Source organism: Osmerus mordax, chromosome 3, assembly GCF_038355195.1.
Source record: "Osmerus mordax isolate fOsmMor3 chromosome 3, fOsmMor3.pri, whole genome shotgun sequence".
NCBI classification, from domain to species: Eukaryota; Metazoa; Chordata; class Actinopteri; order Osmeriformes; family Osmeridae; genus Osmerus; species Osmerus mordax.
This window is the reverse complement of record NC_090052.1, coordinates 17,919,926-17,933,859: the sequence shown is the minus strand read 5'-3', so window position 1 is coordinate 17,933,859 and position 13,934 is coordinate 17,919,926. Positions and strand designations below refer to the sequence as shown.

At 42.4% G+C, this 13,934-nt stretch overlaps 2 protein-coding genes across 2 annotated transcripts; both read left to right on the top strand.

Annotated features, from left to right (window-relative positions):
• The first annotated feature begins 248 nt into the window (after nt 1-248).
• Nucleotides 249-3,080, top strand: LOC136940543 (galectin-3-binding protein A-like). The gene is given in 6 exon segments (XM_067232731.1): nt 249-345; nt 610-668; nt 670-820; nt 1,220-1,351; nt 1,740-2,033; nt 2,116-3,080. Coding segments are annotated over 6 exon segments (1,473 nt in total). The 3' UTR covers nt 2,856-3,080.
• A 3,855-nt stretch (nt 3,081-6,935) lies between these two features.
• Nucleotides 6,936-13,934, top strand: LOC136941146 (metalloproteinase inhibitor 2-like). The gene is made up of 5 exons (XM_067233568.1): nt 6,936-7,318; nt 12,791-12,891; nt 12,997-13,105; nt 13,293-13,417; nt 13,618-13,934. The coding sequence occupies exons 1-5, from the start codon at nt 7,189-7,191 to the stop codon at nt 13,813-13,815; spliced, it is 663 nt and encodes a 220-aa protein (XP_067089669.1). The 5' UTR covers nt 6,936-7,188; the 3' UTR covers nt 13,816-13,934.

Below are 13,934 nucleotides of genomic sequence, written 5' to 3'. Positions count from 1 at the left end.
TTGGCTTATTGCTTGTATGCATTTTTGCAAAAATGAATGTATTGTGTGACTCTTCAATCTATCTGATGGGTTGTGTGTATGTATCATTATTTTCTAGTGTTTAAAGAAGTTAAAAATGGTTAGAATTAAAAATTAATAATCTAACACTCGACTAAATGTCCTTCACAGTTAAAGGGAAGTGAAAAAAATAACTTTCATTTCCCTTTTCCTCGATTGTCTGTGTCAGCGGCCCACATACAGTGACAGACATGCAGACTTGTGTAATCACATTCCCTTGGTGCCTTTTGCTGTTGCTGCTTCATGTCTCTGGACTAGACTCTGTCTCACTGAGAGGAAGCCTATTCAGTAAGTCAGCCTATGGCACACATCATTATTATATGAATGTCACTGTATAAATGTGTCATGACTATTTTCTAATAGAATGCAAACAGATGGAATTGAGTTGTTTGTTCAGAACAATGCTCCCTGTCATAGGGAGCTTGGTATGACTGGTTCTGCCGGTCTGACTGGAAAAAAAACCGGCGGAGTCCCTCAGGGCTCTGTGCTGGGCCCCACCTTCTTCAATGCAATACAAATAAAATGTATTATTATTATTCTCCCTGTGTTCAGCGAGAGGCTCGGGCGGGACTCCCCTGGAGGGCGACGTGAGGCTGGTGGGGGGGGCGAGTGCTCTCGGAGGGCCGAGTGGAGGTTTACCACAACGGCAAATGGGGAACGGTGTGTGACGATGGCTGGGACCTGGCAGAGGCCCAGGTGGTGTGTCGGCAGCTGCAGTTCCCTGCTGCTGAAGCTGCAGTCTCTGGAGGAACCTACGGAGAGGGTTAGTCATCCACAAGCATCTCCCCTACGCTACTTACACTGTTCAGCCACCATAGGTCAGTAGAGAGATGTTTTGGCTTGGATGCCGTATTGGTAGGTAGGTATTTATTCATCCCTCAGCGGAAATTGCAGTGTTACAGCAGGTAAGTTAAGAAAGTACTAAGTACTAGTGATAAAACGGGTTAAAAATACAAAGATACACAGGGCTGTGCATGGACATGATTAATTTATGGGGTCGTACACATGTAAAAAACAATTTGACGCAGGTAACAGGGAATGCAGAAAAAGAATGTATGCAGGTGACACAATACAGTAACTGATGCAGTACCGGATCCAATTTATTACATGTGAACGTTGTTTATTGTCTTTCCTTACTTTATTGTCTTATTTGATGTGAAAGGTTCTGGATCCATCTGGCTGGATGATATGGACTGCAAAGGAACAGAAAAATCCTTATCCAGTTGTACCTTCAAAGATTGGGCGTTAACAGACTGCTCCCACAAGGAAAATGCTGGGGTCGTTTGTGAGACAGGTACGCTTCATCATGCATCTGAAACATCACGTTTCTGTGAGAGAGCTTATCAACATCTGAATTCAACCAAGTCCTGTAAAGTTATGAAAACAACCAACACAGCAAAGCAGTGTTTAAGATCTTTAGTAAGCTCATTGAACTTCAGTGGTACACATTCCCCTATTGATTTCTTGGCTTCAATTATTTTGAACCAAGAGCGCCACATACTACAAAAATGAACCAAGAGCGCCCCCTTGTGGAAATAAACAAACCATAAAATTACAACAGGAGAAACATCACATGCATAATGAGCCAGAAACATTTTGACAAAAGTCCTGGATTATGATACTTTATATCTCTGTCTTCTCCTGTGGCTTCTTCATCTCCTGTTCTCCTCCTGGTGTACTAGGTAGCAATATGAGCAGCACAGTCCATCGGCTGGACCATCGCCATGGCCTGTCTGAGGATCTGGGGCAGCTGTTTGATTCTGGGGAGGGGTGTGACGTGGACATCCTGGTCCGGAGTCCTACTGGGAACAGACTGGATAATGGGTCCTTAGAGGTGGAGGAGAGGAACATCTGCATGCACAGGCTGGTCCTCTTCCTCTTCCCGCAGTTCAATGTTACCCTTCGAGCCCGAAAATTCACCATTGAAGTGAGCCAGTCCTGTCAGACATATGTCACTAGCTTCATCAGGTACATTAGTCCCCACCAAACATTTCTCTTCCTACGACAGATTTCCATCATATATCGCTGATGAAACGTATGTTGATATTGGGCTTTGGGTCTTCATCTCTCCGGCTTTCCTCCTGCAGGCCCTGGAGAGCTGGATCTCAGAAAGGAAAAACTCTGTCGATCTGGAGAACCAGAATGCCCTGCTGGGTCAAATCCGCTTTCCTATGATCCCTGCTGAGAAGCTCTACGACTTGCAGTTCACCTCTCAGCTGTACAAGAGCCATGAGAAGCTGTACAGCGACGGCGTGCTGAAGGGGTTCGAGCTTAACGTCTTGCTCTTTGGCAGGCTGAAGAAGCATGCGGACTTCAAGGGGGAGGAGTTTGACTACCAACCCAGGATCTACACAGCTGAACCATGGAGCCTCACCCTCAACAATACCAAAGACGGGGCATACAGGAGACGGGTGTATCATCGTGGAGGTTATTTCCAAGATGAAGAATACTATCCGAACAGAGTTAAATCATTCAGCACTCCTGTCCACAGTAGCCTTGTCTTTCAGGACAACAAGAACAGCTGGACTGCAGAGGTCTATCTGAATCGTCAACAATGTTCAAGTTGTGAGTCTCTTCCCGCAGCGAAACTGTCCACCCAAAATACCATAAACCAAAGCACCATTCGCTACAGTAACAGGCTGCTGATGCTGTGTAAGGAAAAGTATGTGTCTCATGTCCAATACTTCAAGGACTACCTGACCTTGGTGCCCAATAATAGTAGCAGCCAGTCATTAGCCTACCCCTGCCCTGATGACCAGTATGCCTACCGCTTTGTAGTGAGACCTGAGTACTTCTAATCAGAAAGCACTCAGCCCTCTGAGTTCTCAGTTTGCCACCAATCAAATCTGTCACCAATTAATCACCCATTTATTGATTGTTTTGGGACAGTGGTTCTTTTAGTAGTAGAACATAGGTATTTTAGCATATAGTATGTGATTTACATTTTTATATACTATTACACTTTGATTTGTTGCAGGAAAAAAATCTAAATGTTTATTTTCTGTCATCAGCATTCATATGAAATTAATCTGAATAAAAGTATTTGAAATACACTGAAATGTGGATCTATTTTTGCTACAAAGTTTATTTTCCCTCATCATGTGACCTCTTCTTCCACGTTCACAGAAGCCACTAGAGGGAGTCCCTAAAGAACCTTAAACACCACATCAAAATAAAATAGACAACAATGTAGTAACTAAGTAGGTCCTTTGTGAACAAACGACTAGGCCATGCTCTCTCCCCCTGAATTCTCTGACGCCTTCTGATACAAATAAATGATTGTTTTATTGGAGTGGAATCTCGGCAGGGGACTGATATCCTCAGTCAGTAGCTGGTCATTCTCTACTGTGACAGAACATCTGTCACATGTCCTTTCTGCTACCAGAGAATACTGTACGTGTACATATACAGTATATAATACCACAGATTCATTCAGTACAGACATTACCGATTCAGACATCATTTCAATTGAAGACCACACTTTCAGACCATGTCACTATCACTTTTGTCTGTCTACAGAGATGGAACTCATTAAAAAGACTAATGTCCTCCTATCGCTGAATGATATAATCTTCCAGTCAAGATGAGTTTGGAACACGTAAGCAAGCATACCAGGGCAGGCTACTCATCACCAAGTGTAAAAAGGAAAGTGAATCAGAGGTGGGTCGTGTCTGGGGGTGAAGTGTGAAGTGTTTACACTGAAACGTGATACACATTTAGTCATTTAGCAAACGCTCTTATCCAGAGCACAGTACAGGGACATTCCCTGTACTTACCCTGATACACACTGTAGCTATGGCAATAAAATATATGATAGTGGATCATTGAGCAAATAAACTGATAAGATGTAATTGGAAGAGATGACCTCTTAAGAGATGGCAGTTTGCATTCAAGAAAGAAAGGTATTTTGTGATATTTCACAAGTTCATAAGCTCCACATCAGATAAGGTCCTGTTTCGCTATGAAAAGTATCTTGCAAAATATGCTCTGGATAAGAGCTTCTGCTAAATGACGTAAAATACTGTAAGTGTCTCTGGGTTGAAATTTACCCAACTGCATTGCCCCTGGGTTATGTTGTGTTTCAGGAGGTCAGATGTACACGAATCTTTGACATTTCGTGATGTAAGTTTCAGTGATGACAAACTGTGTTCCCCGTGTAAAGCATGTCCACTTACGCAATATCATACTCTTGATGTCCATTGTGAAGGTTAAGTACTGACTGGAACAATATATAACTGTTTTTCCCAGTCATATCCTGGTTGAACTAAATACATGTGGGTGTTGTAATAGCATGCCACAATGAGGCAATTTGTAAAAGGAAAAGTTCCCCTTTGGTGAATAAGCATTGTGAAATGGAGGCTGCGTATTGTTTACAATATAACCGTGTCTGTTTTCTTGGATTGAGGATGCACTGCAGACAATCATCAGACCGATGGTGACTCATGCTGTTGTATCCCAGCCACACCTTGGACAGTGGACCACTTGACCAAGGCCTCTGACGGCATTACACCACCACAAATGTTCCTGATCTCCTCATCACACCCAAGCTGGAAACTCAGACCTAGTGTGTAGCAACAGAGGACAGCGGGTGAGAGGGTAGGAGGTCAGCCCCCCCCTCACCCCACACCCACACACAAACATTTTGAAGTTTTGTATGCATCCCCCTTTTTATATCACAGTCACGGCATGTGCATTAAATAACAAGCCATCAACCAACAAGCTTAGCTGATCATTGAAAGATCATGGGAACTGTCCAGTGGGATGTGTCCGGCTCAAATGGAAAGAGTGCGTTGGAGGAGGAAGGTAGGGAGAGGCTCGTGGGGATCCGAGATGAAGGGCAGGGTGGTGGTCACTCGGGTCACCATGGCAATCCCCTCTAATGTATAAAGGATGGTTGGAGCGAGAGGATGTGGGTCACTGCCACCACACCCACCAGTACCCACAATGAGACCCTCATTTTCCGTCTTACCGGACGTATTCTATTCAGAGAGTATTCTTGTCCTGGACAGTCTATAATTTGGGCTGTGGAGGTCTGACCATTCCCAAGCCCCTCTGGGTGTTTACCATGTGTCTTATTTGATCAATCCAGTCTACCCTTATTGTTCAAATGAAAACCTGAAGATGAACAGATACATAGATCAATAAAGAGGCCTGGTTACATCTCACGCCGTATGTTTTTGGTTTGTTCGTTTGTTGTGTATTCCTTGACCTAACAGGCCTCTGTAGGAATCCCAAATGATTGTCCGTCATTGATTTTTTTCTTTTTTATCAATTGTGAACATGTCAACTCCTCTGCTGTATCAAAGCGCTGGAATCCCAGAGGGAGAGAGGTGGAGATGGAGCCTACTACCCCAGTCAGCATCACAACCGAGAGGAAGTCGGCTGTTTCGACTGCCAAGAAATAGAGGAGTGTGCTGTTCCCCGTTGGCTTTGGGCACACAGTAGAACAGAGACAAAGCACTTTCAGACTCATTTGATCTTTGACGCGCCACTTTCTTTCATGTTGTCTTCATTTACTCCTTACGGATACAGTCCCACACTACTCATATTAGATGAACGCTATCCTCTGAGAGAAACTTCTGGGATATTCTACGCCCATGCTCTCAGAGGAAGTTCCTGGGAAGCCAACCAAAAATGAAACATTCAATGACATTTGAAGTTAATCACTGCAAAGACATTCAGCCAGAGGTGGAATGAATCATGCTGTTGAGGAAAGGCCGTTTTCCCTTTCCGACAATACCATTACCAAAGAGAATGGGTTAGATGTTTAGGTATGAGGCATGAGACAACTTCAGACCTGGCTTGGATGAGCTATCTCCTCTCTACCCTCCGCTACTCCCGGGTCTTTAACCACTCAGATATAGATGTATGTAAAAACTGACCTGTGGAAAAGAAACCCAGCAAAATGCTAAACTGTGGAAAAGAGAGAAAATATTTACTGGAGAACCCAGTGGACCTACAGACTGCGGCCAAAGATGATGTCAGAGATGTGAAGCAAGGCGACCACAGCAGATACAATTCACTCTGCTTTGTCCCCTCACTATGTCAGCCTTCACTATGCACTCTCAGGGATCTCATCCTCTTGGCCAGAAATAACACTGGAGGCCACAAACCCTAACTCTCAGCTTACTGAATAGATGTTGCTGTGGTGAAGTTTCCAACAAAAGAACTATCCACTGCATTAGTAGCAGATGATAAATGCCCAAAAGAAGTTGACTATAGCATAATGTTTCTTTCAGTATGGCGGTCGAACTCAAGGGAGGAGAGCTTGGGCAACTTACACTACAAGAATTGCTAACAGATTGAATCTATTAACTTAATGGGATGATGTCACCCCTTTTCCCTTAGTCCCCCTCGCTTTCCCTCATTCTCACTCTCCCTATGTCTCTCTCTTTTTCCATGTGTTGCGGTGTCTTCGTTTTCTTATTAGCTACTGTGTGTTTTTGCCTGCCCATGCTACACTAGGAAAGGACTGCAAAGGTATTTTACAGAGATATGGGTTTCCCTGGCTTGTCAGTTCACTGGTAGAACATTAATTACAAACATGAAATCTGTATAAAATAGTCAAGACACCAAGGTATCTGTTTGTGAGGTATAGTAGCCTTAGGATTTGTATCTAAAACACTGCTATTTGCAAATAAAATGCCAATGTAAGTAGATGTCACAACGGTGTGTGAAAAAATGGATATCCTGTAAATGTGATGTCCATTTAGGCCATAAGGGATGGTGCGACTTATTGATGCGTCAAATGTATGCGTCTTATTCATGAAATGTTATTGCGTGGGCTAGTTAAACATTTTAGTTCTGAGAGCTCACCGAGTCTTCTCTGGGGGAGGAGCTCAGACAGGCAGTAATAAAAAGAGACTGCTCTCGACGATAGAGGAAACAGATTTCCAGGAGGCAGGCAAACTGAGTAGGCGCAGTCTTGAGTGGAAATTGACACGTACTGATGTATTACGTCTATTTTATTTTAACAAGTGGACCTTTTTTGTTGTTTACACGCAAGGTAGACTTTACGATTCTTTGAAACCCCCGAAGAGATCGTGATTCTATTTTTCTTTAGCTAGCTGTAGTGTGTTGAAAACTGAATTCATTTTGTATACAGCCTACTGAATAATAACACTTTAAAGAATGACCTGGACAGTTAGCAGTTGTTATATTACTCTAGCCCTCCTATTCCTTTGGCGGGTCGAAGAAATAGCAGAGGCTTGCAGTTGCTCCCCTGCTCATCCTCAACAGGCTTTTTGCAATGCAGACGTCGGTAAGTCAACGTAATTGTTTTATTTATTGTTCGACTCGTTTAATTCCCCACATCAGTCTCCGTCACGTGTGAAAACAGTGCACAAACTATCTCTCTGAAGTCGTAACTGTATTGACTAGCCTTAAATGTATTGGAGATAGTTCATTTAAAAAGTGACACCAGGTGACTCCGTTTTGACGTGCAGGTAAGAAGGCCTACTCAAATGCAACTTCACCACCTGTAGAGAGGCCCACAGAGTATACCCTGCTGCTTCAGTGTGTGAAAAATAAATACATTTTGTATTCCCATTACTCAATCAAACTAAATGCCCCTGTGGCAAACGCAAGTAATAAACGACCGACGCACTTTATACATACGTAGTATGGTTTATTAACAGAATGCTGTACAGTATATAGTGGGCTTGCCATAATGTAAAATAGTGTATACTGTTCAAAATATAAGCTATTGTCCATAACCCCTCCCTAAAAATGTAATTCCTCATACTGATATTTGATTTTTAATGACCGTGTGGATATTTACCACAATTTGACCTGCTACAGAACACTGCTTGTTGCTTGGCTTCTCATATAATGCCAACAAGAATCTTAACAGGGACTGGCTTGTTCAAATAGGATTTTGCTGACTGTCTTTTTTTCCCCTTGTGAGTAGACTGTGGTATGTATGTATACAGCAGTTTACTTATTCTGAAGTTTTGCTCTGCCATATGTTTCCATGGCACAGGAGATGAAGAAAAATATTGTCTTGTTTCTAAGATTAAAGCAAAATAATTAGACATTTTAAAATATGTTCTTCTAAATTCTGCAATGTATTGAACTAAATTCCATTCACAGAGTTTAGTATGTATTTCATAACCATACAACTCTCACAGATCCGATCTCTGAATTGAGTAAACCTTAGATTTTGGACATGTCTGTTAAGTGTAGAGGAAATTGAGTGCATGACCTACCATTTTGACTTAAGAGTTTCTGCAAGTTCCAAATGAGAGTTCCTGGCACAAAGTGCAGCTTTTAAAAACCCATCTTGGTAATCTGATAGCCATTAGAAATATTTAAAATCACTGTTGGAACCTGAGGGCCTAACTGTTTTCTTCACAAGTTATGTTCCATGATCAGGTTAACCCATACTGACTGCTTAAATTATTATATTGGACAAATGTAATTATTGTAAATCCAGAGATTTAATTTGATTTAAGATGAGGTGCCATTTCCTCTTGTCTGCCAACCCAAACAAAGAGATATGATGCCAGGTGACCAAGATGACCCTCTTTGAACCTGTTTCCTAATATCTCTGTTTGGGAAAGTGTGGAAATATGGGGGCAAAGTATAACAGAGTCATGAGAATGAGGAAATACAAATAATTATGAGATATCAGTAATGAGAATGGAGCATGCAAATAGGTATTCAATCATTAGACTATATCCTCATGATTTCAAATGATTCCAAATGGCTTTTGCCTGAAGCTCCGGAATGTCAGATGTTATGCTCATCATGCTGTTTGCATCATCGTGCTGAGTTGGATGGGTGTGTACTGAAGGGTTTTGGAAAAGGAACGTTAGCCATTTGAAATTTGGAAAGGCTGACCAAGTCCAGCCCTTTCAAGCTGTGTAAATAGATGAAACATTCAAACCAGATCATCCTTCTTTGACCCAGATTAACTCTGTGCCAGATTTAACATTGGTTCCCCTGATCTGTCACTTGGTTGTTGTTTATCTATTGCAGAGATAAATTGTCTGGAAGACATTACATTTCTAGTCTTTCATGTCTGTCCTTGTCTAGCCTGTAGACTAATGCCTAACATTGAGTTCAGAAATTCATTAGAACAGAAATTGTCTTATTTAATGACAACGATTGAAGATGAAGTCTTTCGTAGCTAGGTTGTCACTTTATCACAATTTCACAGACATGACTTATTGATTTTATTGAGTTTATTCAATTATCTATGCAAACCTTTGGTGATGGGTAATGGATGAAATATTTCCTCCCTTGTTGGCCACACTATCTGTCTGCCGAGAGGGTGAATGTCAGTGAATGACTTAGGTTGATCCCCTGTATTCTGGGTCCACTACAAGTACATGTCATGCATGTGTACCTGTGCCTATTATTTTTCTCATGTCTATACTACAAGTCAAAATGTAGTCAACATATGTAAATGTTTTTGGGGTTGGATAATTAGAAAGTACATCCAGTTCTCAGACAAGTCCTAGTCTTGTTCCAGTCTTCCGGTAAATTCTGCCTTTATAAAACTAATCTTCCGACAGTTCTAACACTTCTAACAGTCTTCAAATCATATCCATAAAACATGTTTTCCGAAAAGTTTTTATTTTTGCCACCGGATGTGGGGTCCAGTACCACAGGTTCAACTGGTATTTGGAGGTTAACATAGGGGTCACATGCACACGCGTATTAGTCAGCTTCACCTCTTCACAGTTGAGCTGCCTTTTGAATGCCTCAATGACATCCTAGCCTGGGAGAGTTATAGGAAGAGTCCTTTACTGGTCCCCAAAGGTTAAACATGAAAACTGGAAAAAATGTTGGAAGGATTTTTACTGTAAATGCATGCAGCTTTTCAGGGACCACAAAATGGAAAGATCTACAGGTCACATATTTTCATAAGCAATTAGAATGTATCCTTGATTCTTTTTCAGATAGATTTTCAGATTGACTTTACCGTATCAATATTACAGTACATTAGCTATTATGATTTTATTGTAAACATATAATGCTAGCTGGTGTTGTTCCTCACCTACTGTTAGGGCCCAAGACCGGTGTTGTGATGAAGAGCGAGTGTGTACCACACTTCTCATCAGAGATCCAATTACCCTGATGAACTGTGTCAACCCCACACTGCCTCAACAGGCCCCCTGGGGCCTATCAGAGCCATCATGGCTGTGAGGCTTACAATAGCAGCTCTACTGTTCCACTGGCTCCACCCTGAGTAATGTGATTGATGGCTACTGGAAGCAGTGCAGTCACACAGGGAGCTGAAGCTCATTTAAAATATTATGGCTTTATTACGTTGGTATGAGTATGTAAGAATGACGGTGAGGAGAATCCTAGCCTTCTTTGAAGGAATTGTAAGAACGATCATCTTGACAATGTCAGTCTTACTGTGGTTGGTCCCTAACTTGTTAGTGCAGAGCAATGACTGTACCAAGGTTGCAGTTACTATCGTATCCCTCATTTTCAAGGTGATGTCTGACAGTCTCCTGCAGCAGGCAAAGCAGCAAGAGAGGAACCAGTCCATCTCTCTGGCTCTGCATGTGGATAGTTTCACCTGACCTACTTACAATAGCAGGGTAGATATCTGAGCTTGCTTCTTACTTAAGGTTATACTGCGCAGTCAAGGAAGAGATTCCCACCATTGCCACTGCAACTGAAGGACTTTTTACATTTATTTTTTCTTTGAAACTTGTGCCACCCATAGCAGTAACTCCAGCACTTTGTGGTGGCAGAAAGGAGAGAAAGGTGTGTTTTTGTTCTTGAGTGTGTGTGTGTTGCTTGATTATTGTAAGGGATTACTGAGTGCAATGTGGTATCGCCAGGGCACCTTTGGCGTCCGGTGTGTGTGGCCCAGAGAAAAGGAGCTCTGTCCTCCTGTCTGGGAGTATGTGAGGAGTCTGTATAGGTCTGTATGGCTGCCCTCTAAGAGCAACTCTGATGCACACGGAAAAGCATGCAAGTCTGGATAGAGCAGAGTTTAGTGCTTTTTCCTGGCTATGAACTGAATCCTGCTTGTAATTCTCTCATTCTCCCTCAGTTTCTCTCTCTCTCTCTATCCCCCTCCATTTCTCCCTCTCTTTCGTTTACTCTGTATCTGTTTCTTGCTACTGTGCTGGTGTATAATATTGCTATGCAGGCCCATCCTCTCCATCTCTCCATTTGAAACGATGATGATAATTCTACCACTGCATTGTGATTGTTATGCATGTCACTATCTATGTTTGCTTCCTTGCATGCTGATATCTCAAATAAATCCATCACTCTCACCAATCCCAACTCTTGGTACAGTCTTTTTTTTCCCTTTTTTGTCCTTCCCTTTCTTTTGCTTCTTGTAATGGTTGACTCTTTAAACCCTTAAAAGGAGATGTTCTCTAAGCCTGTATTGCAACGGAATCAGGGCACATATGGCTCCCAGCTTCATACCTTGGTCAAAATAAAAAAAAATGCCTCCAAAGCAGGATCTTATTTGGTAAGGTAGCAGCTCCCAGGCTGGCCACAACTGCCACCATGAGACCCAACTGAAACTAGACATCTGTTTGACATTATCCCTGTCCCTTGTATCACTTCACAGCTAAATTCAACCCTTCGAAAACATCAGGATGAACTTCATCAAACTTTGTAGTATGTCACTTCCTCTTTTGTTACCGCCCTTTCCTGTGCTGCCAGTAAACACCCTGGTACTGCTGTGGCAGACTACATCACTGATGTTTGAACAATAACAGACTAACTTCTGTTGAGTACTTGGTATGGAACTACAGAGCAGAGCGCATCTGGTTTGCACTAACTTATTTTTCCACCGTTTCATCCACATCAACCAAAGCTTGCCATTTCATGAACTTGACTGAATCACAAATTGATGGTGGTAGGAGTGTGTGTTTGGGGTTGGGGGGGTTGTTGTGCATGTCAGCACCTTCACCTAGACAGACAGGCAGGCAGACAGACAGGCAGGCGGAGGGGCCTGGGGGCTAGGGTTAGGGCTAGTTCAGTTTTTTAAAGTGCTGACTGGCTTCCTCCCGTGTCGGCCCAGGAGCCTGGGAGCAGGCAGGCTGCATTCCTCTCTTTGATTGCAGCTGATGAAACACTCATGTGCCTGGGTCTTCTTGGCACCTGTGAATTTTGCAAACCAAGGGCACCATAGCAAAACCAGGCATGCAAAAACACAACACAGTCAAGATTAAATGAAGTTTAAGCTATGCTTACACCAAGTAAGAAAATATGCTAAATCACTTAGTCATCTGTTTAGAACAGTAGCGCAAATATTACTGTACAGTGTGCTGAGTCTGGTCATTACTGTGGTCTGTCTGGTAAGACCTGGAAGGGTGCAGATTGACTGGGATCCCATAATTCAGTGTATAGGCTTGGATAAACTCTGCCCCCACCTGTTCATGCTGAAGACTTGAGTTACTGGAGTCGGTTTTGCTTCACACTTCATTGTGACCTATTGTGTTGGTAGCAATGTGTGCTAATTAGGATCAATATGTGGTCAGTTTGTTTCTCACAGTTGATGGTTGGGTATAAAAGGGGCCGTGGACCATTATTTATCTTTTTCTTTGCTCTTTTTCTGGCTTTTTACCCTCTTTTCTGATTTCCAATAATAATGGTAGAGCAGAGATGATTTAAACATTCATTGTGTGAACGATTAACATTTTCTTTGTGCTTCATTTGTAAATTAATGTTCTTAAATGTCCACTACTATCCCAGCATAATGCACTGTATAATTAACTGAAATCTCGTGTCTTCTGCCACTTTCTAGTGATCAGGGCAAAAGTGATTGCTGGCAACGAGGTTGACTCTGGCAATGATATCTATGGCAACCCTATCAAACGGATCAAGTATGACATCAAACAGATCAAGGTATTTTAATCCTATTTCCTCTACCAACATCTCAATGTATCATTCAGTATGGCGTATTTATGTTTGAGATAACCTCATCTTTCTCTCCTTTGTATGATTGGGTAGATGTTCAAAGGACCTAACCGGGACATTGACGCAATCTTCACATCCCCCTCCTCAGCCATGTGTGGGGTGACTCTGGAGACCAATGGAAAAAAGGAGTACCTTTTCACAGGTGTGACACAAACTAACACCTATATGCACTTGACTGTAACACTCCCACAGAAATTATTGTGCTATTATTTTAAAGAATTTCATTGTACTTGCACTCATACTTGCCAGAAATGGCTAATTATCTTTGAACAGTGCGCCTATTGTCTGTATGTTTTTATGTCATATTCTGTACTATTCTACACCCGCAGGCAAGCTTGAGACTGATGGGACAATGCATGTGACTCTGTGTGACTTCATCGAATCTTGGGAGGCCTTAAGTGCCACACAGAAGAAGAGCTTGACTCAGCGCTATGAGATGGGCTGTGACTGCAAGGTACAGTACGGGGTAGAACGGTTATTATTTCATGACTTCATGTCCCAGAATACCCTTACCACAAATGAATAGCACAACATAGGTGTATTAGCAAATATTGGCTAATTTACTAGGAAAGATGTCAAACATGACGTATCATAAACGGGACTAACGTACTACAATCTGGTCTGATTATTGACTGTGAATGCTTGATTCCACAGATCACACGGTGCACCTCCATCCCCTGTATGATCAGCGCCCCGGAGGAGTGTCTGTGGACAGACTGGGTGATTGAGAAGAGCATCAGCGGACCACAGGCCAAACACTTTTCCTGCATCAAGAGGAGTGATGGTTCCTGTGCCTGGTACAGAGGATCTGCACCTCCCAAGAAGGAGTTCATGGACATCGAGGAACCCTAGTTCCACAATTGCATCCTCACTCACAATGTGACTGGATAGGGCTGTCTTTTAAAAATCCCCCCCCCCCCCAAAAAAAATAAATGTTTGATGAAACCATAACATTGCGGTTCATAACAAGG